The 20,531-nt window shown below is 39.0% G+C and overlaps 1 protein-coding gene across 1 annotated transcript in view; it reads left to right on the forward strand.

Annotated features, from left to right (window-relative positions):
* Positions 1–15,706, forward strand: part of TBC1D22B (TBC1 domain family member 22B) — an 86,749-nt gene extending 71,043 nt beyond the window's left edge. The window contains exon 13 of the mRNA XM_054569303.1: positions 13,740–15,706. Coding sequence (XP_054425278.1) covers positions 13,740–13,868 — 129 coding nt within the window. The 3' untranslated portion in view covers positions 13,869–15,706. The remainder of the gene's footprint in view (positions 1–13,739) is intronic.
* The last annotated feature ends 4,825 nt before the right edge of the window (positions 15,707–20,531 follow it).

A 20,531-nucleotide genomic window follows, 5' to 3' on the forward strand; every position in this document is an offset into this window, starting at 1 on the left:
ATCAACTCTTCCATCTGTTGGACATTCTCTAATGTGTTTTCCCTGGACCTTTAACTTACCAAAGTTCTCTTTGCTTATTACCTACTATCCCTTCTCCCTTTGCTCCTTATCTAGGAACAATTGTCTTCACCCTCCTCCCCCATACACGCAAGGGTCAAAGTCCTCCTCTGCCGTTTTTCTTTTCCTCTGTGATCTGTGGATTCTCAGCAGGTCCTCTGCCAGGCCCTGTTCTACAATTTCAGCCATTTCCAGCTTTTGATCTGTGAAAGCCATCGCCCCTTTACGTTGATTCGGAACCCTCTCTTTTGCTTGCCCCACAAGCTGTCTTCTCACAACTATGGTGTTTCATCTGACTGCACATCTACTTAGTGCTCCCATGAGCTGGCTTTATAACTGTTCCATCATTCTCTGCCCAGGAGGTGTCTTTTCTCTGCCCCTGGATAAAAGCACCTGACTTGTGCCTAACACCTTCTTCCCTCATCTATGAATATTCGGTTTCTACCTCTTTATCTCTCTCAAATTTATCAACGTGTTGGGCCGGTTTTCCACTGTTACAGCACTACGATAGGGGAGTGCATTCCTAAGCATAGCCAGCAGGTGGCAGAGTGGTTCCTCACACCTAAACCTCACTGCCTTTGGGGAAGGTGGGGAGGGTAACTTGGCTGGAGGTGGAATTATTTCCAGGCTTCTGGGAAGTTTCTAGCAAGGCTAGAAAAATTGGAAATTACAGGTAGATCCTATCCCAGCAAAGAATATTCTCTTCTAGAAAGGTCACCCCTTTGTTGCTTAAAAAAAAAATCAACTATGCATATGTAACCATTATAGAAAAATTAGAAAATACCAATATGTAGAAAGAAAATTAAGTACCTGAAATCTTACCACACAAAGGTGATATATTTCCTTCCAGATACTTAATTATGCAAATCTATATGAATAAATACATATTGTATGTATGTTACAGTTAATGGAATCATTTTGTATACTTCGTTTTATAACTTCTCTTTATCACTTTACAAAATATAGTAGATGTTTTGTAATGTCAAAAAGTATAAATATACATCATTTCTCCTATTTTTATACATACTACATGAGTACATGCTTGTGCAAAAATTTTTAAAAACATTAAAATAATAACTTTGCTGCAGGGTATTTTGTTTTACAGATTTACCTTAATTTATCTAATGAAAGGTCACTCTCTGTGTGACATTTGTATATTTCCTTCCTTGGGATCTCAAGTGTGCTTCTATTCCATCAAGAGCTTTTTAGTACTAATAGTGGTAACCCCAAACTTCGTTGCCTGTTGGAATCATTGGAGACATTTGTGAAAGGTGTGGGTTGCCAGATTCCATCCCAAGTCTTTAGAATCCAAAACTCCAGAAACGAGCCTTGCACCCATGTGTTTCTAAGAGTTCCTGCATTTGGTTAAGCTCTTGCAGCCTGACAGTGCTGGCAAGTGGGATGATCACTAGAAGTCTTAAGGATCTCATTGAGTCTCCAGGGCCCTGAAATCTTCTTACTTATGTTCTAGATGAGTCTAAGCAAATATCATGCCTTCAGCTCCCCTTCTATGGAAGGCAGGGACTGGTTCTGAGTTAATAAGGTATGTCCTCAAGAAATAGGATAGCAACTTGACCTCACCCAATGAGTTTATTGAAAGTGGGAATGAGATTCTATGACAACAAAAAGGAATTTAAACAAAAAAGAGAAAGTTTCCCAAAGAATGATTATGTTAAAAAATTAGTATTGGTGTTAATGTGGATACTTGAGTGTTCTATTAGACTCTGGAGAGAAGTATAAGAGTTCTTGTTATCTATGGTGTGAATCAAGAGAAGAACAAGCTACAAAAAAGAGCACGGAACTTTAACCTAGTGTCCACATTTAGAAGTCAGGAGAACCCTGGGTGTGAATGGAAAAAAACAATTGCAGTATTATTTTCATTGACCCTTAATTCAAAATTAGCATTTTCTACAATAATGAGTGTAGGCAACAAAGCACAGTAATGTTAGTAGTACCTGTCTTTGTCACTAATTGTAACATTATGTTCATTACTGCTTTGAAATTATGGTAGTTATTTAATCTGCCATTAGATCTTGTTATAGAATATATCAATAAGTACATGCACTGTAATATCACATTTGTTTTAAAAATATTTTTATAACTATGTTTCAGATAACTATGAGATATGTTTCTGTTCAACTGGTTTCCTTTGCAATTCTATGTCTTTTATTTTATGTATTTAAAACCATTATTCTGAGATAGCCAAAGTCTGAGGTACAGAAAAGGTTAAGTCCTCTGTAACAGAGTCAGAGTCTGCCAAAGTTAGAATGAAAGTTGACTCTCTGAGGAGAGTTCTGACAGGAAAAGAGAATACCTTTTCCAGTTTGGGTGGAGGTGGGGGACATTCAGGGGAAGGCACAGGAAGCAGAAGAGGAGTCAAAGGGACCAGAGGTCAAGAGTTCATGGGGGAAGGTATTGTATTCTAAAGACAACATATTAACAAAATGATGGGGAGAGATGGGTGAATAGAGAAGGACATAGACTTACTCATTAAGTTCTTCCAGTGGGCTCACCACCATTTTGACTGAAGGCTCTTAGTTCTAGTCTTAGAGATATCAGGGATGGGAGTTACAATTAACAAAATTTATTTAATGAGAATATTCAGTGTTGACAAAGAGCTCGGGAAAATGAGCTTTTTAAAAATGTATGTATGTATGTATGTATGTATGTATGTATTTTTAGAGAGGGGTAAGGGAGGGAGAAATGGAGAGAAACATCAATCAGTTGCTTCTTGCACGTTCCCGACCAGGGATGTCACCCGAAACCCAGGCATGTGCCCTGACTGGGAATTGAACCAGTGACCTTTTGCTTTGTGGGAGGGTGCTCAACTAACAGCCATACCAGTCAGGGTGGAAAATGAGCATTTTTCTGGAATGCATTTTCTGGATGAGTATTAAATACTGTAAAATGTTCATGCCCTTTCACACAGTAATTTCATTGCTAGGAATTTAGCCCAAGGAAATAATCTAAAATATGGCTTTATGCACCAGGCTGTTCATTATAATTATAGTGAAAAACCAGAAATAATCAAGTGCTCAAAACAGTCAGATGTAAAATAAAGTATGATACATCTGCATGGAAAATTGTTTGGCCATTGAGAATGCATACAAGGAGCTTTTAATATTAAAGAAAATGCTTATGATAAAATGCTAAATAGATTAAAAGTTATATAGAGAAAATATTTTAACTGTGTAAAAGGTGGTAGAAAAAGAACTAGAAGGAAATATACCAAAACATTTTTTTTAAATCTTCCTCTTGATTATGAAGTTATAAGTATTTTTATTTTCTGCCTTTTTTTACTTTTTACTAAACAAAACTTCCACAAAATGTGTATTACTCAGGGAAAAAAGTGTTCTGTCACAAGTAGCATACAAGGACTTTATTGTAAAAGTTGAAAACAAAGGGCTTGAAAGGTATAGAAGTGTAATTAGAAAGTGAAAGTCTCCTATCATGAAAAGTAACCACTGTTGACAGTGTACCACCTAGCCACCTAAAGTTTTTATGTGCATATGTGCATATATAAATTATAAATACATTGTTTTCCCATTTACCTAAGTGATATCATATTACGCATATTTTCCTGCAACTTACTATTGTTTTTATCCTAAAAATGTCTTAGATATCTTACCACCTTGTCACATGGAGTCCTGTCTTATTTGTTATAGGTGCTGCCTTGTATTTCATGATACAAATAACCATGGTTTATCTTACTATTCTCATATTCACGGAGGCTTCTCTAGTGTGATTTCCCACTATTTGAAGCAGTGATGCAGTGAATATTTTTGTTACAGGAGTGTGAATATTTCCCAAGGAGAGGGACATAGACGTAGACAGGATCAAACACCATGTACATTGCTGATTTTGATAGACATGACCTGTATTGGTTAAGACCATAAAAATGTGTGTCCTATAACCAAGATGACACACTAAGTTTTCAAAATTATATGTAATCAAATCTGTCAGTCTGTTTATGGCTCTGGGGTTTGTGTCTTGCTACTATTACTTTTTAAGTTATTTTTTATTGTTATTCTATTACAGTTGTCCCAGTTTTTCCCCTTTTTGCCCTCCTCCGCCCATCCTACCCCTCCTCCCACAGTCAAACCCCACTCTGTTGTCCATGTCGATGGGTCGTTCATACGTGTTCTTTGACTAGTCTCTTCCCCTTCTTTCCACCATCATCCCCCGACCCCGGTCACTGTCAGTCTGTTCCATGTTTCATGCCTGTGGTTCTATTTTATTCGTCATTTTATTTTATTCATTAGACTCTTCTTCTAAGTGAGATCATATGGCATTTATCTTTCACAAACTGGCTTATTTCACTTAGCGTAATAGTCTCCAGTTCCATCCATGCTGGTGCAAAAGGTAGGAGTTCTTTCTTTCTGCTTTGTAGTATTCCATTCTGTAAATGCACCACAGATTTTGTTATCCACTCATTTACTGAGGGGCACTTAAGCTGTTTCCAGCGCTTGGCTTTTGTAAATAGCACTGCTATGGACATAGGGATGCCTAAGTTCTTTTGAATTGGTATTTTGGGATTCTTAGGGTATATCCCCAGCAGTGGAATCAATGGGTCAAAAGGCCCATTTATAATTTTTTGAGGAAGTTCCATAATGCTTTCCACAGTGGCTGCACCAGTCTGCATTCCCACCAACGGTGCACTAGGGTTCCCTTTTCTCCACATCCTCGCCAGCACTTGTTTGTTGATTTACTAATGATGGCCATTCTTACTGGTGTGAGGTGTTAACTCACTGTGGTTTTAATTTGGTCTCTCTGATGGATAGTGATGTCGAGCATCTTTTCATACGTCTCTGGGCCCTCTGTATGCCCTCCTTGGAGAAGGGATTATTCAGGTCCTTTGCCCACTTTTTAATTGGATTGTTTGTCTTCCTGGTGTTGAGTCGTATGAAATCATATATTTTGGAGATTAAATCTTGTCCGATGTATCATTGTCTGATGTATTGTTGGGAAATATGTTCTCCCATACAGTTGGTTTCCTTTTCATTTTGATGATGGTTTCTTTAGCCATGCAGAAGCTTTTTCATTTGATATAGACCCATTTGTTTGTTTTTTCCTTTATTTCCCATGCCCTTGGAGGTACATCAGCAAAAATACTCCTTTGTGGGATATCTGAAATGTTTCTGCCTACGTTTTCCTCTAGGACTGTTATAGTGTTGTGACTTATATTTAAGTCTTTTATCCATTTTGAGTTTATTCTCATGTATGGCATAAATTGGTGCTCTAGTTTCATTTTTTTTTTTTGCATGTACCAGTCCATTTCTCCCACTGCCAATTATTGAATAGGCTATTTTTATCCCATTGTATGCTTATACCCCCTTTGTCAAATATTAATTGACCATAGAGACTTGGGTGTATTTCTGGGCTCTCTATTCTGTTCCATTGATCTGTCTGTCTGTTCTTATGCCAGTACCAGACTGTTTTGATTACAGTGGACTTGTAATATAGTTTGATATCGGGTATTGTAATTCCCTCCTACTTTGTTCTTCTTTCTCAAGATTGCTGAGGCTACTCAGGGGCTTTTTTGCTCCATATATATTTTTGAAATATTTATTCTGAATCTGTGAAATATGCCATTGGTATTTTAATAGAAATTGCATTGACTCTATAGATGGCTTTGGGTAGTACAGACATTTTGATGATATTAATTCTTCCAATCCATGAACACGGTGTATGCTTCCACTTAATTGTGTCTTCCTTAATTTCTTTCTTCAGTGTTCTATAGTTTTATGAATACAGGTCTTTTACCTCCTTGGTTAAATTTATTCATAGGTACTTTATTTTTCTTGTTGCTATAGTAAATGAGATTCTTTCTTAGTTTCTCTTCTGATATTTCATTGTTGGTGTACAAAAGTACCATCGATTTCTTTTTTTAATTTTAATTTTTACTTTTGAGTCATATTTTTTCTATCACAGTTGTCTCAATTTCCCCCCCTTTGCCCTCCTCCACTCATCCCACTCCCACCCGCTGCCCCCACAGTCAATTCCCACTCTCTTATCCACGGGTCATCCATACATGTTCTTTGTCTTTTCCCTTCTCCTTCTTTACACCATTGTCCTCCTTCCCCATCCCCTGTGGTCACTTTCAGTCTGCTCCATGTTTCCATGCCTGTGGTTTATTTTGTTTGTTAGTTTATTTTGTTGAATAGATTCCACTTATAGGTGAGATCATATGGTATTTGTCTTTCATGACTGGCTTATTTCACTTAGCATAATATTCTCCAGTTCTATCCATGTATTTGCAAAAGGTAGGAGTTTCTTCTTTCTTTCTTTCTTTTTTTAAAATGCAAATTGATTTTATATTTTTATTTTTTAAATGTCAAAATCCGTTATAAAATATTTAAAAATCTAAATCCATTATAAAGTCTCAGCATTTAAGACAACATGACACCAGCACAGAAATAATCAAGTAGATCAATGAAATAAAATGAGCATTTAAGAAACAAACATGTATCTCTCTTTAACAATGTAATAAATTGATATTTCATATCAGTGGGGAAAAGAAGGCTTATTCAACAAATAAGGTGGATGAACCACTATTACTTGAAATAAAACAAATATAGAGCCCTATTTCACACATGATACAAGAAATATTCAGGTGAGATGAAAATCAATATGTAAAATCTAAGGAGTTTTAGGAGAAAATACAAAGTAATATTTTTCTTACCTTGAAGTAAAACATTCAACCCCAGAAGCTATAAAGTAAAATATTGACAATATGACTATATTAAGCATTTAAGACTATACAGTAATATACACATAAAAAAAGTTAAAGGACAACTAATAGAATAGGAAAGTATTTGGAACACATCTAAAAAAGGGTTAATCGTTTTGTTGGGTTTTTTTTTAGGGAAAAGAATTCTACAAACATTTAGTCAAAAAATGGATAAAGAATACCAAAAAGTCACTTAAAGCTTTTTTAAAAGAAATAAGCAAGAAATATACAAAAACAGGTTTAGTTTCAACCAATAATATTCAAGTAACAATTAAAATAACACATCATTGTCATGATCAGATTAATACGTATTAAAAAATATTGGTAATATCAAGTATTGGCAACTGTGAAAAGAACTGGGTATTCACGGACTCTTTTTCTTCATCTTAAAGCAGTCCCTTTAGCAATTTTGCAATGTGGGTTTGCTGGAGGTGTATTCTTTTAGCCTCCTTTTGTCTGGGAAACTGCTTATTTTGCCTTCCATTTGAATTGAGAGCCTTGTTGGGTAGAGCAGTGTTGGTTGCAGAACTTTGCTTTTCATGACTTGAAATATTTCTTGCCATCCCCTTCTGGCTTGTAGTGTTTCTGTTGAGAAGTCAGCTGCTAGCCGTATCAGGGCTCCCTTGTATGTTACTACCTGTTTCTCCATTACTGCCTTTAGGATTCTCTGTTTGTCTTTGATATTTGCCATTTTAATGATGATGTGTCTTGAAGTGGGCTTCATTGGGTTCCTCTGTGCTTCCTGGACATGTGTGACTTTTTCTTTCCTCTAATTAGGGAAGTTTTCCATCATTACTTTTTCAAACAGGCTCTCTATCCCTTCCTCCTCTTCTCCTTCTGGTATCCCTAGTATACGGATATTGTTAGGTTTCGGGTTGTCCTGCATTTCTCTAAACACCTCTTCATTCTTTTTTAGTCTTTTTTCATTTTCTTGCTTTTTCTGGGAGCTTTTTTCTATCTGGTCCTCCAGCTCACTGATAAGATCCTCTGCTTCATCTAGCCAGCTTTTGATTCCTTCTACTGTGTTCTTCATTTCCTCTTGTCTCTTATTGATAGTTTCTGTGTCCTTTTTCATGCTGATATAGTTTGCAGTAAGTTCCTTGTCGTTTCCCTGTAGTTTTTTGTAATTCTCTCTGAGCTCATTGAGCTCATTGAGCTTCCTTAGAGCAATTCTTTTGAACTCAGTATCTGATAGTTTACTTGTTTCTATTTCATTTAGTTCTCTTTCTGGGGATTCCTCCTTTCCCTTCAACTGGGGGGTGTTTCTTTGTCTTCCCATTATTTGTGAGACTTCTTTTTTGCTTCTGCTTCTTAAATTAATGTCTTGATTTCCTGACTTTGTGGTCTGAACTTCTATGGTAGGGGACTGCTGTTTTTTCTTTTTGGATCTGCCTCTGATGGTGTCAGATGTTGATCCTTTCTGACCTTAGGCAGTCTATTCGAGACTTCAGAAATCTACTGTCTGTGGCTGTCTGCTTCGGTTGTTAATCTGGTCACGCTGCACTCAGCAGTCAGGCTTAGGCATCACAGGGTGGGGCAGAGTCCCTCCTGGGGGCAGGGTTAGTCGGTCCTCTCAGGCTGCTGCCGCTCAGGGGAGTGGTGTACTGAGCAAGATGGTTGCTGCTGCATGGGGGATGAGTCAGCACCGGGATCCTGCCAGCTACTCTCTCAGTTCTCTCCCCAAAGCTGCCTTCCCCAGTCTCTTCTCGGGCAGCTCCAGCCCACACTGCCCCTACCTTTGCCGGAGACCAGAGTAAGTGACTGCAAATAAAAATTTATGCTTTGGCTCTTTAAAAGGCTCTTTGCTTCTCCAACCGCCTATCTCAGGCAGAGAACAATCCTGCCACCTTTCACAGCTGGCTGTTATCTGTGTACTTTTTGGGCTCTGGTGCTGTAGGCTGGAGATCCCCACTTATGGTTTAGACCTTGCTCTTCTCAGGGAGATCAAACTGGCTGTTTCAGTATCCTTCTGGCGCTGCCACCTGTGGGCTCCCTGTCCACCTTCTCAAGTCTTTACCACACCCCTTACCAGTTAGGTTGTGCTAAAGCTGATTCTTCTGTCTGTCCAAGGTTATAAGGCTCCTTTCTCATTATTGCTCAGTTGTTTGTTCCCGGTGATTTCTCCACAATTTAGTTGTAATTCCAGATTGGTCCTGGGAGGAGGTCAGTGTGACTTCCATTCACTCCTCTGCCATCTTGATTTCTCTCCCCAATTTCTGAATATTGACTTTGTATCCCACTATTTTGCCAAATTCACTTATTAGGTCAACTAGTTTTTTTGGTGGACACTGTAGGGTTTTCTGTGTACACTATCATGTCACCTGCAAATAATGACAGTTTTACTTCCTCCTTTCCAATTTGAATGCCTTTATTTCTTTTTCTGTCTGATCACTGTGGCTAAAACTTCAGTACTATGTTGAATAAGAATGGTGAAAGTGGACACTGTTGTCTTATTCCTGATCTTAAGGGGAGAACTTTTGGTTTTTGCCCTTTAGCATCTCTTGCAATGCTGACTTGGTGGAGATGTACTCTTTCAGCCTTCTTTTGTCTAGGAACCTCTTTAAAATGAGAGCCTTGCTAGAAAGAGTAGTCTTGGTTGTAGGTCCTTGCTTTCTGTTACCTGGAATATTTTGTGCTAGCCCCTTCCAGCTTGTATTGTTGGCTGTAGGTTTCTCATTTATGGCTTTTATTACATTGAGGTGTGCTCCCTCTGTTCCCACTTTGCTGAGTGTTTTTTATCATAAATGGGTGCTGGATTTTAACAAATGCTTTTTCAGCATCTATTTATATGACAATGTGATTTTTGTTCTTCATTTTGTTTATGTGGTGTATTACATTTATCAATTTGCAAATAGTGTACCGTCCTTGCATATCCCACTTAATAATGGTGTATGATCATTTTAATGTATTGCTGGATCTGGATTGCCAATATTTTGTTGAGGATTTTAGCATCCATGTTCATCAGAGATACTGGTCTGTAGTTTTCTTTCTTTGTTGTGTCTTTACCTGGTTTTGGAATTAGGATGATACTGGCCTCATATAAAAGTTTGGGAGTCTTCCCTCTTTTGAAATTTTTGAAATAGTTTGAGAAGGATAGGAGTTTAGTTCTTCCTTAAATATTTGGTAAAATTCACCTGTGAAGCCATCTGGTCCAGGGCTTTTGTGTGCCAGGAGTTTTTTGATTACTGCTTCAATTTCACTAGTTGTTATTGGTCTATCCAGGCTTTCTTTTGCTTCTTAATTCAGTTTTGGACAATTGTGTTTCTAGAAATTTGTTCATTTTACCCAGGTTGCCCAATTTCTTGGCATATAGTTGTTCATAATAATATCTTACAATCTTTTGTATTTCTGTGGTATCAGTTGTAACTTCTTTCATTTCGGATTTTATTTATTTGGGTCCTCTTTTTTTTTTCTTGATGAGTCTGGCTGAAGGTTTGTCAATTTTGTTTATCTTTTTAAAGAAGCAACTCCTGGATTTGTTGACCCTTTGAATTGTTCTTTTAATCTCTATGTCATTTAATTCCACTCTGATCTTGATTATTTCCTTCCTTCTGCTCTGGGCTTTGTTTTTTGTTGTCCCTCTAGTTTTTGTAGATGTTAGGTTAGATTGTTTATTTGCGATTTTTCAGTCTTCTTTAGGTATTGCTATGAGCTTCCCTCAGTATTGCCTTTGCTGTGTCCCATAGGTTTTGGGTTGTTGTGTGTTCATTTTCATTTGTTTCCCAATACTTTTTTAGTTCTTCTTTGATCTCATTGTTGACCCATTCATTATTTAAAAACATATCATTCAGTCTCCATGTATTTGAATGTTTTTGAGTTTCTTCCTTGGGGTTTGTTTCTGGATTCAGTCCCTTATGATCTGAGCACATGCTTAATATGATTTCAATGTTCTTGAATTTGTTGAGGCTTGTTTTGTGTCTTACCATGTAGTCTATCTTTGAAAATATTCTATGTGCTTTTAAAAAGAATGTATATTTTGCTCCTTTGGGACAAAAGTTTATATATCAATTAAGACCACTTGGCCTAGAGTGTCATTCAGTGCCACAATATCCTAGTTGATTCTGTGTTTGGAAGATCTGTCCATCATTGACAGTGGGGTGTTAAAATTCCTTACGAGGACTGTGTTGTTGTCAGTATCTTTCTTGAAGTCCTCCGAGATTTTCTTTATATATTTATGTGTTCCTACATTGGGTGCATAATATATTTACAAGAGTTATATCCTCCTGTTGGACTACTCCCTGAAGTATTATGTAGTGACCTTCTTTGTCCCTTTTTATGGTCTTTGTTTTGAAGTCTATTTTGTCTGCTGTAAGTGTTGGTACCCCTGCTTTCTTTTCATGTCCGTTTGCTTGGAATGTTTTTTTCCATCCCTTCACTTTCAACCTGTGTAGACCTTTTGTTCTGAGGTAGGTCTCTCGTAGACAGCGTATATGCAGGTCATGTTTTCTTATCTATTCAGCTACCCTATGTCTTTTGATTGGAGCATTTAATGCAGTTAAGTTTAAGGTTATTATTGATAGGTACTTATTCATTGCCTTTTTTTCCATACCTGTGTTTCTTTCTCTCTCTCCTTTTTATAGCAGTCCGTTTAGCATCTCTTGCAATGCTGACTTGGTGGAGATGTACTCTTTCAGCCTTCTTTTGTCTAGGAACCTCTTTATTTTGACTCTCCTTTTAAATGAGAGCCTTGCTAGAAAGAGTAGTCTTGGTTGTAGGTCCTTGCTTTCTATTACTTGGAATATTTTGTGCTAGCCCCTTCTGGCTTGTGTTGTTTCTGTTGAGAGATCTCCTGATTGCCTTATCAGAGCTCCCTTGTACGTTACTGACTGTTTCTCTCTTGCTGCCTTTAAGATTTTCTCTTTGTCTTTAAAATTTGCCATTTTAATTATTATGTGTCTTGGAGTAGGCTTCTTTGGGTTCATCTTGATTGGGACCCTCTGTGCTTCCTGAACTTGTATGACTTTTTACTTTTACCAAGTTAGGAAAGTTTTCTGTCATTACTTTGTCAAACAGGTTTTCTATCCATTGTTCCTTTTCTTCTCCTTCTGATATTCCTGTGATGTGAATGTTGTTGCATTTCATTTTGCCCTGAAGTTCCCTTAAACTATCCTTGTTCTTTTTTAGTCTTTTTTTTGTTTTGTTGCTCTGACTGGGTATTTTTTTCTAACTTGTCTTCCAGCTCACTGATTTGGTCATCTGCTTCTTCTAGCCTGCTTTTAATTCCTTCTAGTGTATTTTTAATTTCAGATATTGTATTCTTCATTTCTTCTCGTTCTTATCATAGTTTCTATGTACTTTTTCATGCTGCTAAAGTTCTTACTGAGTTCCTTGTAGCTCCCATAAAGTTCCTCGTAGTACTCACTGAGTTCCTTGAGTATCCTTATAACCATTATTTTGAATTTTATGTCTGAGAGATTGCTTGCCTCAATTTCATTTAGCTATTTTTTTCCTGGGGATTCCTCCTTTCTTTTTGTTTGGAGGTTATTTCCTTGTTGCCCCATTTTAGGTGCCTCTTTTTGTTTGTTTCTGCCTCTTAGGTTTCTCTGCTCTGATGACTGTCTGTCTTCATGGAGTGGACTTCTGTGGTAGGAGTTCTGTGGGACTCAGTGGTGCAGTCTCTTTGACCTCCTGATCTGTATGCTATAGGGTTGCCCCTTACTCAGTTTATGTGGGCTCAGTCTTACTCAGTCTTGTTGTTCTTGGGCTTTGATTATTGATGGCCCATTTGTTGGTGGGTTCTCCCCTCCAGCCAGCTGACTGGGAGTCACAACCCCTGCCATGTCTTGTATGCGCCCATTGTGAAGCACCTTCTGTCCTCCTTGGCTTCCAAACTTCATATGAGCTAAGATTTCATTAAATGATCAGTTTATTTGTTGGCAGATCAGCCGAGTATCTGAGTTGGGGGCAAGAGCAAGTAGACCCAGCTTCCACCTACCTGGCCCCCATCTTTTCTCTCTACTATTACCTTTTTAATCAGAAAAGTATAAGGGTATTCAGTTCAGAAAGAGAGACAGAAAAAGAATTTGAAGCAGCAGCAATAATAGTATGAGTAACTAAACTACAAAGATAACCTAAAATGTTGTTTCACAGTTATTTTTAATTCTAACATCCTTTTTAATAGTCGGTCTCCATGGAGCTGTTTGAGGGACCTGTGCTTTGAAAACTGAATAGGATTTAGATAGATGGTGGAAAAAAGAGGTGTTCCAAATAAAAGGAACAACATAAATTAAACCATGGAGGCAGAAGTAAATCTAGTGAAGTGGACTTGGCTGGATGAGGCATGTACACTGGAAAAAGTAGGAAATAAGCTGGACATGTCGGTTGAGGATGGTCTTTGGAGAACACAGCAGAGGATAAATAGGGTGATTACAAGTAACATTGGTATTTTGAGAAAAATGTCAAAAGGAGAATGATACGTAGCAGTCTCCAATAAAGTTTTTTTTTAAGGAAGCATATTAAGTTACTAACAAAGGGGAAATTGTTGAGCAAATTAGGGTTTTGACACATGACAGAATACTAATATTGAATATAATCATTTTTGAAGGCTACATGGAAAAATATGAAAATTATGGGTAAAAAATTATTTGAAAGCACATAAAATTCTAATTATTACAACTATTAAAAGAAATGTGCATGTGAAAAGACTAAAAAGGAATTAAAAATTAAGAGATTTGAAAACGAGTGATTATTTTTCTTTTTTGAATATCCTTATTATTGTTGTCATTCTCTATAATACTTTTAAAGAGGTAAGTGTTAGTAGATCAGAGAATTAGCATAGGCTTTTCAAGGCTTTCTGGAGGCAAACTAGGGGCTGAGGGCCACGTGCTGCTGGGAGGAAGGAGGCCTTACACTTTGGGATGTGTGACCCAAGAGAATGGGGCCCCATTCCAGGGCCCGCTGGTCCTTTGCTCTGCAGTCCTGAGATGAGGAAAAGTCCTTTCTTGCCTTCCAGGGTCTCCTCATGCTGCTACAAAACCTACCTACGATACACTGGGGCAACGAAGAGATTGGGCTGCTGCTCGCCGAGGCGTACAGACTCAAGTATATGTTTGCCGACGCCCCCAATCACTACCGCCGATAGGTGCTGTCTCCTCTTGGGGACCCAGACTGCCCCCACCTCAGATGGTGATCTGATCACTGTGGACACTGTGCGAGCTGTGGACCCCGGCCAGGAGCCATTCCTGCTGTAGAAAGCTCACATCCGCCGCCCAGGTCTTAACTTTTCGGCGTGCCTATCCACCATTTCATGTCTCCAGTGGGTCTCCTGGACCACTGTCAGTATTCCATGCCACGTGGATGGGCCCAGCTCTGGGAGAGGACTGAAAAGGAGGTACAGGGTTGTCTGCCCCTTTAAAAGAAACTGGACAAATGAAGGGGAAGGCTCAGGGTCTTAACTCACATTGTCCCTCCATGGACTAGCTGTCTCTTGCCTCCCAGCTCCAACTGATACTGTTGCTTTTTGTGACGTGGTTTGATTTGATCACAGGTCAGAAACGCCTTATGTTTTCAAAATACTCCTGGCCCCTCTCCCCTGTTCCCAGTTCCTAGCCCTTTTACCTTCTGCCCTGGTCGGAGCCAGTGAGGGGCAGCTTTTTAAGACCATTGTTCTCAGACGGAGGAGGCACTGATGCTTATAACTCTGGGAAGAGGCCTGCACCCAAGGGCTAGGGATTTTATTTTTCCTTTGTCACCAGTATGTGAATGTGCATTTGTGTGCATGGGTGGGTATACACACCCAACATTTAGCTACATGTCTGAATCTCTCTGTCCAGAATAGCCCCCTCAGCTGGGAAAGGCCCCAGTGACTAAGTGTACAAGTGTCCCTTGAGAAGGATCAGGGCACGGGAGGGAGGAGGGGCTTTTTACCTCTCCCAATCCTTTTTCCATGATGACCCACTCCAAGATATTATGTGTAAATTGTGTTATTATGTATATGGGTAAAGATGTACAAATATATGTCCTGTTTGTAGCAGATATGATTTTTATATTTATAACGTGCATCAACATGTGAAAGCAATCCAGGTCACTAGCACAGGTGAAGTTGCCAGGGAGGTAGCTTCAGCACCTCCAGGTTGGTCTTTGGTTGCCCTCCTGTGAGGGAAGTGCATGGGTGTCTGTCAGCATGAGCGTCACTGAGCAGATGCAGCTGCTTTGAAACCAGCGGCAGCCATCCCAAACATCAGTGTCTCAGAGTTTTTCTTCCGCTCCCTCCCCTCCTGCTCTGGAGCTTGGTGGAGCACCTGCCCTGCTCCTTCCCGTCTTCAGACAGAGCTCCCCACCCTCCACCCCTAGCAGCCTCCCAGAGAGAGGATCACAAAGGCAGAAGCCCTTCTGCATGTTTTTAGCCCTTGCCTTTCCCCCAGAATCTGAGGAGGGCTTTTGTTTTTACATTTTTAAGTCAGCATTGTATTCAAGCTAGAAGCTGTGACTGACTCTCAGTGCCAAGAAAAGGGGTTTCCCATGTGTCCCTGAGGTTTGGGGCTCTTCTCAGAGAAAGGCATCCAGTGTCCCCCGCTATTCTGATCATACCTCACCCAGCTCATGAGCTGTGTGACGATGATCGATTTTTTGTGTTTGGTAGTGGAGAAGTGGGGGATGGTGGCAAGCAGCTGTCATCTTCTTGAGAAGCCAGGCCATGTCCCCAGTGGGTGACACCCTTGAGTTTCTGTCAGCGGAGCTCCTCCACGCAGGCATGTTATATTTCTCATCGGGAGCTGTTTCTCAGGCATTCTTCCTAACCCTGCGCCTCCTCTTCAGTGTGCCTCAGTCTCCTCCTCAGAGAGGGCTCGTGACCTGTCCTCGGCTGGACTGAAGAAAGACATTTGTGTTCCCAAATGGTGGTTTTATTTTTTTAGTTTTTATGTTTGTATGGGAAATTGTGGATAAAGTGAAAGAATTGTAAATAAATAGTGTACTTCCTCCTCCACTGCTGGTTTTCCTCCCATGGATTTGTATAACCTGGAACCTAAGGCATCTCTTTTTTCAGGTTTTTCCTGTTAATACTAGTGAGTCCGGGAACAAGCCTTCTGTAAGGTGAGCAGGGATCAACAGAAGATCAAAAGGCGGCCTCAGAGGACGTCAGCAGACCCTCGTGGAGCACCGTCTGTGTGAAGGAAACTGGAAACCATGAAAATGAGTGGCAACATGGTGCCTAATAGCTGACAGAGCACCTTGCCACATGCCAAACACTGGGATAAGCACTTTCCATGAATTGATTTATTAGAAAGGAGTATATAATGTAATGGAGGTTAGAAAACAGACTAGAATTTTAGTGCTGGACTAGATATCTAGGTCAACACCGTCATTGTCCAACCCAAGACCAAGTCCAGAGGATAGGCCTCTGGCTTGCCTGCATGGTGTTTTTCCCAACAAACCATGTAGAACTAAAATGTGTTCAAAGAATGACCCTCCCTTAAGGGTCTTCATTAAGCCTTTTTTGGTGGTTGGTTGGTTTTTCTCCTAGTAACCTGACTCAATAAAGGCAGCTGACTGCAGTTTTATCTACAGTATAGACTGGAATGGTTTCTTCACCTGAAACTGCTTCCCAGGATGCACTTGAGAGTGTTTCTTGGTTTTAGTCATTAGGATTAAGTTCAGCACCTGTAACTGAAACCAAAAATAACTGGCTCACACAACGTGGGGATTTACTTCTCCCTCACATAGATGTCCAAAAGTAGGCAACCCAGAGCTAGTATGATGAGTGTTTCTCAAAGACTGTAATTCTTCTCTAGGTCTTCATGGTCAAGACGACAACTAGCACTCCAGCTACTACATCCACTTTCCAAGAAACAGGATGGATTAAAGAAGGGACAAAGGAAAAAGAATGAAGGATACGTACCAGCAGTGTTTTAAGGAAGGTTCTAGGAAGCTGTCCCATAATATCTCCTCTTACAGCTCACAGGTCAAAACTCAGTCCCATGGTAGGTCACCCCTAGTTGCAAGGGAAGTTGGGGGATTAGTCAGTTCCAGGCAGCCATATACCTTGGCTCAAAACCAGGATTCTGTTACTATGGAGGAAGGGGAGAACAGATATTAGGATTCAGGTAGCAATCGCTGCAATAAGAATTTAAGAAAATGAGTTGAAAATAGAGACCAGACTTTTCCTATAAGCATATAGAAGGGATTTGACTTTGAAATTCAAGTAACTGTTCACAGTTAACCTTGGAATTTAAGCATTGTCGTAAAGCGCAGGCAGTATTTCAACTTGACATTATTTGGCCTTGAGGCCATTAGTTGTACCTGAGGCTGGTAGAAAAAATAATCTGAATTACTCTTCATTCAAAATTCTGTTTTTCATTTATGTAGGAAGTCAAGCATTCTTCTGAAATATGTTTGATCATGATTAGAAAATTGATAAAAACTTTCCATTTCTAATTCTGGCATACTCTGACCTACCACCGATCCAATGTTTCTGTAATCTAAATCTCTATACAGTTCTACTTAAATAGGCCCTACATCAGCTTTTATTCATCTGTGAAGTAAAATTACTCAAATAGTGACCTCATTTGCTTCTTGCAGCAAGAGCCTCTTGCTTAAAGTATTTGGCTTGTTTTTTGGATTGACTTTGTATGTCCAGTATCTTTATAAAGCTTTAAGAATGGAGTCGGAAACTAAGCCCTAGTAACTGAGCCCTTGATACCTCTTCTTGGGACTTCTGAAACTCAGTTCTCAGCTGGAAATTCTCTGAAGGTGAAATGAAGGTTCAGTGACCACCAAACCAAGAAGATATCTTGAGACCAAAAAATGTAGCAGGCAATTATGGGTAATCCAAAATTATAACAATTTATTATAGAATAAGTTACTTACAATAGTTACCATAAGTGTTTTATAGTATAGCTGGACTACTAATGGTCGACACGACAAAGGGACGATACTTCCTCGTGGTCTTATGATGGATATTTGCTTACAATTGACACAACCACCTAGTTTGATGTTTATCTCTGTTGCTATGCCATTCTGGTTTCTTACCGACAGGATTCTTTATGGTTACATTGTGTAAATTTACAGGACACAACTAATCTTTATGAGGCTTTGGTGCTGGCTGGACTGGTTAGGTCAGATTCAGAACACCGAAATTCGAAAGAAACCAGGGGGCACATGAGGATGGAGTCAGCTGTGTTTACATCTGCGTCTCTGCAGAGTTTAGAGGCTGCCACAGGCACCAGAGGATTTTAGATTCTTGAGGAAAAAGACAAAGTTAACACAGAATCAGAACAGTTTACAGTCTATGTACAGCTAGTATCACTTCAAGTAAAATGTAGAAGCCTTACAACCATATAGACCCTTTTACCCTCCCCCTTTTACATTATAGTTGTTTTATGAATTATGTGGACATACACTGAAAACCTGACCAGGTACTCTTACAATTTTTGCTCTCATTAGTTACACATATTTAAAAGAACTTAAGAGAATACATTCTCCACTTATGTTTCTCCTTCATTTCCTAAGCTTTCCTCTGCTGTTATTTTCCTTCAAAAAACTTTCTTGATCATTTCTCATATAGCAGGTATGCTAACCATTCTCTTCATTTTCCTTATTCTGAGAATTGTCTTTACTTTGCCTTTATCCCTTCATATATTTTCTCTGGATATAGTTATTTTCCTCTGGCACTTTAAGGATGTTTCACTATCTTCTTCCTTCCACAGTTTCTGATGAGAAATCCAGAGTCATCAAGATCATTGTTCTATGGTCATCATTTTTCTCACACTGCTTTTCTAAGAAAATGTGGCAAAATTTGCCATGGTAATCATTTTTAAACATACAGTTCAGTAATGTTAAGTACATTCACATTGTTTGCAACTATCACCACCACCTCCAGAACTCATCTTACAAAACTGAAACTCTGTACTAATTAAACAGCAGCTCCCTATTTTCCCCTACCCCCAGCCCTGACAATTGCCCTTCCACTTTATGTGTCCATGAATTTGACCACTTTAGGTCCCTCATATAAATGGAATCATACAGTATTTGTTTTTTTGTGTCTGGCTTATTTTGTTTAACATATGTTCTCAAGGTTCATCCATGTTGTCACATATATCAGAGTTTTTTAAGGCTGGATAATATTCTATCGTATGTATATATCACATTTTGGTTTTCCATTTATCTGTTAATGGTCAGTTGGCTTACTTCTACTTTTGGCTATTGTGAATAATGCTACTAAGACCATGGGTATACAAATATCTCTTTGAGACCCTGCTTTCAGTCCTTTTGGGTGTATAGCCAGAAGTCTACATGCTGAATCATGTTAATTCTATTTTTAATAATCTGAAGAACCACCATATTTTTTCTCAGACCACTTTTAAGATTTTTTTTTCCTTTGGGTTTCAGAAGTTTGATTATATGTCTTGAGTGTGGGTTGTATTACTTTTTGTGTGTTTGTTTTGGAGGGTTTTTGTTTGTTTTGCATTTAGGGTTCACTGAATTTCTTAAATCTGTAATTTTTGTCTTTCACCAAAGTTTGAGAAGCTTTTAGCTATTATTTCCTCAAATACGTACTTTTTTTTCCTGCAACAATCTCTTATTGCTCCCTTGGGACTCCAATGATATGAAAGTTGGACCCACAGTCCCTAAGTCTGTGTTCATTATTTCTTCAGTCTTTTTTCCCCATTCTTCAGATTATTTTCTCTTCATCTATCTTCCAAGTTCATTAACTCCTTTTCTGTTATTCCATTTACTGTTAAACCCATACAGTGATTTTTAAATTTTAAATATTGATCAACTATTTCCATTTTCCTTCATTTCAAGTGTGTTTACTTTTACCTCATGAAGCATAATTATAATATGTGTTTTAAATCTTTGTTTGATAATTCCAGTCTGGATCATATTGGGGTTGGCATCTTTCTATCATCTTGTCTCATTAAAATTGATCACAAACTTTCTATCATCTTGTCTCATTAAAATTGATCACATCCTGGAAATTTTTAGTATAATGGGTGAGACTCTGGATCTTATTAAAACCCTCTAGAACAGGGGTCAGCGAACTATGGCCTTCAGGCTATTATTATAAATAAAGTTTCATTGTCCCAGGTTTTGGCATCAGAAAAAGTTTTATTGGAACTCCACCATGCCCATTTGTTTACATATTGTCCATGGCTGCTTTGCACAACAGCAGAAATGAATAGTCGTGATAGGGCATATGGCTTTATATTTACTACCTGACCCTTTATGAAATGTTTTCTGACCGCTGCTCTAGAAAGTGTTGACTTTGTTTTGTTTGAGCAGTCAGTCGGTCCTGTTCAAACTGCAAGCTCTGTCTCATCTTCTATGGGCCACTATTCCAATGCCATTTTAGTTTTCAGAGGCTTTGCTATGCTGCTTTGGATTTGTTTTGACCATGAAAAACTTGTGCAATGTCATACACAGAATTAGGGGATCCCTTCTCTAGCTGGCTTCTCTCTGGGATTCCCCCTGCAGTCTGGCTCACAGGTGCTGTGTTTCCTCATCAACTAGCCAGAATGATATTGTCTCTCTTGAAATTTCTGCCTGTAACCGCTGCCAACACGGCTCCATAATTGAGGCCTTCCCTTGACACAGGCCTGGGAGAGAGAGAAAAAATTTCAATTGTAATTTGCCCTCCCAACTTTCTGGCTTGCGTGGACTCTTTCCCCCAAGTCCTCTGGTAAGACAGATGGGTTTGTGACATAATAAGAAATGCATGCTTGGTCTCTGCCCTCAGTTCCTGACATAGAGCTCCTAAAACCCTTGGGATTTCCTGAGAGATAGGGGTGACTCTTGGCAAGTTCCT

Source organism: Pteronotus mesoamericanus, unplaced genomic scaffold, assembly GCF_021234165.1.
Source record: "Pteronotus mesoamericanus isolate MK-2021 breed Mesoamerican mustached bat unplaced genomic scaffold, CSHL_Meso_final contig_20, whole genome shotgun sequence".
Taxonomy (NCBI): domain Eukaryota; kingdom Metazoa; phylum Chordata; class Mammalia; order Chiroptera; family Mormoopidae; genus Pteronotus; species Pteronotus mesoamericanus.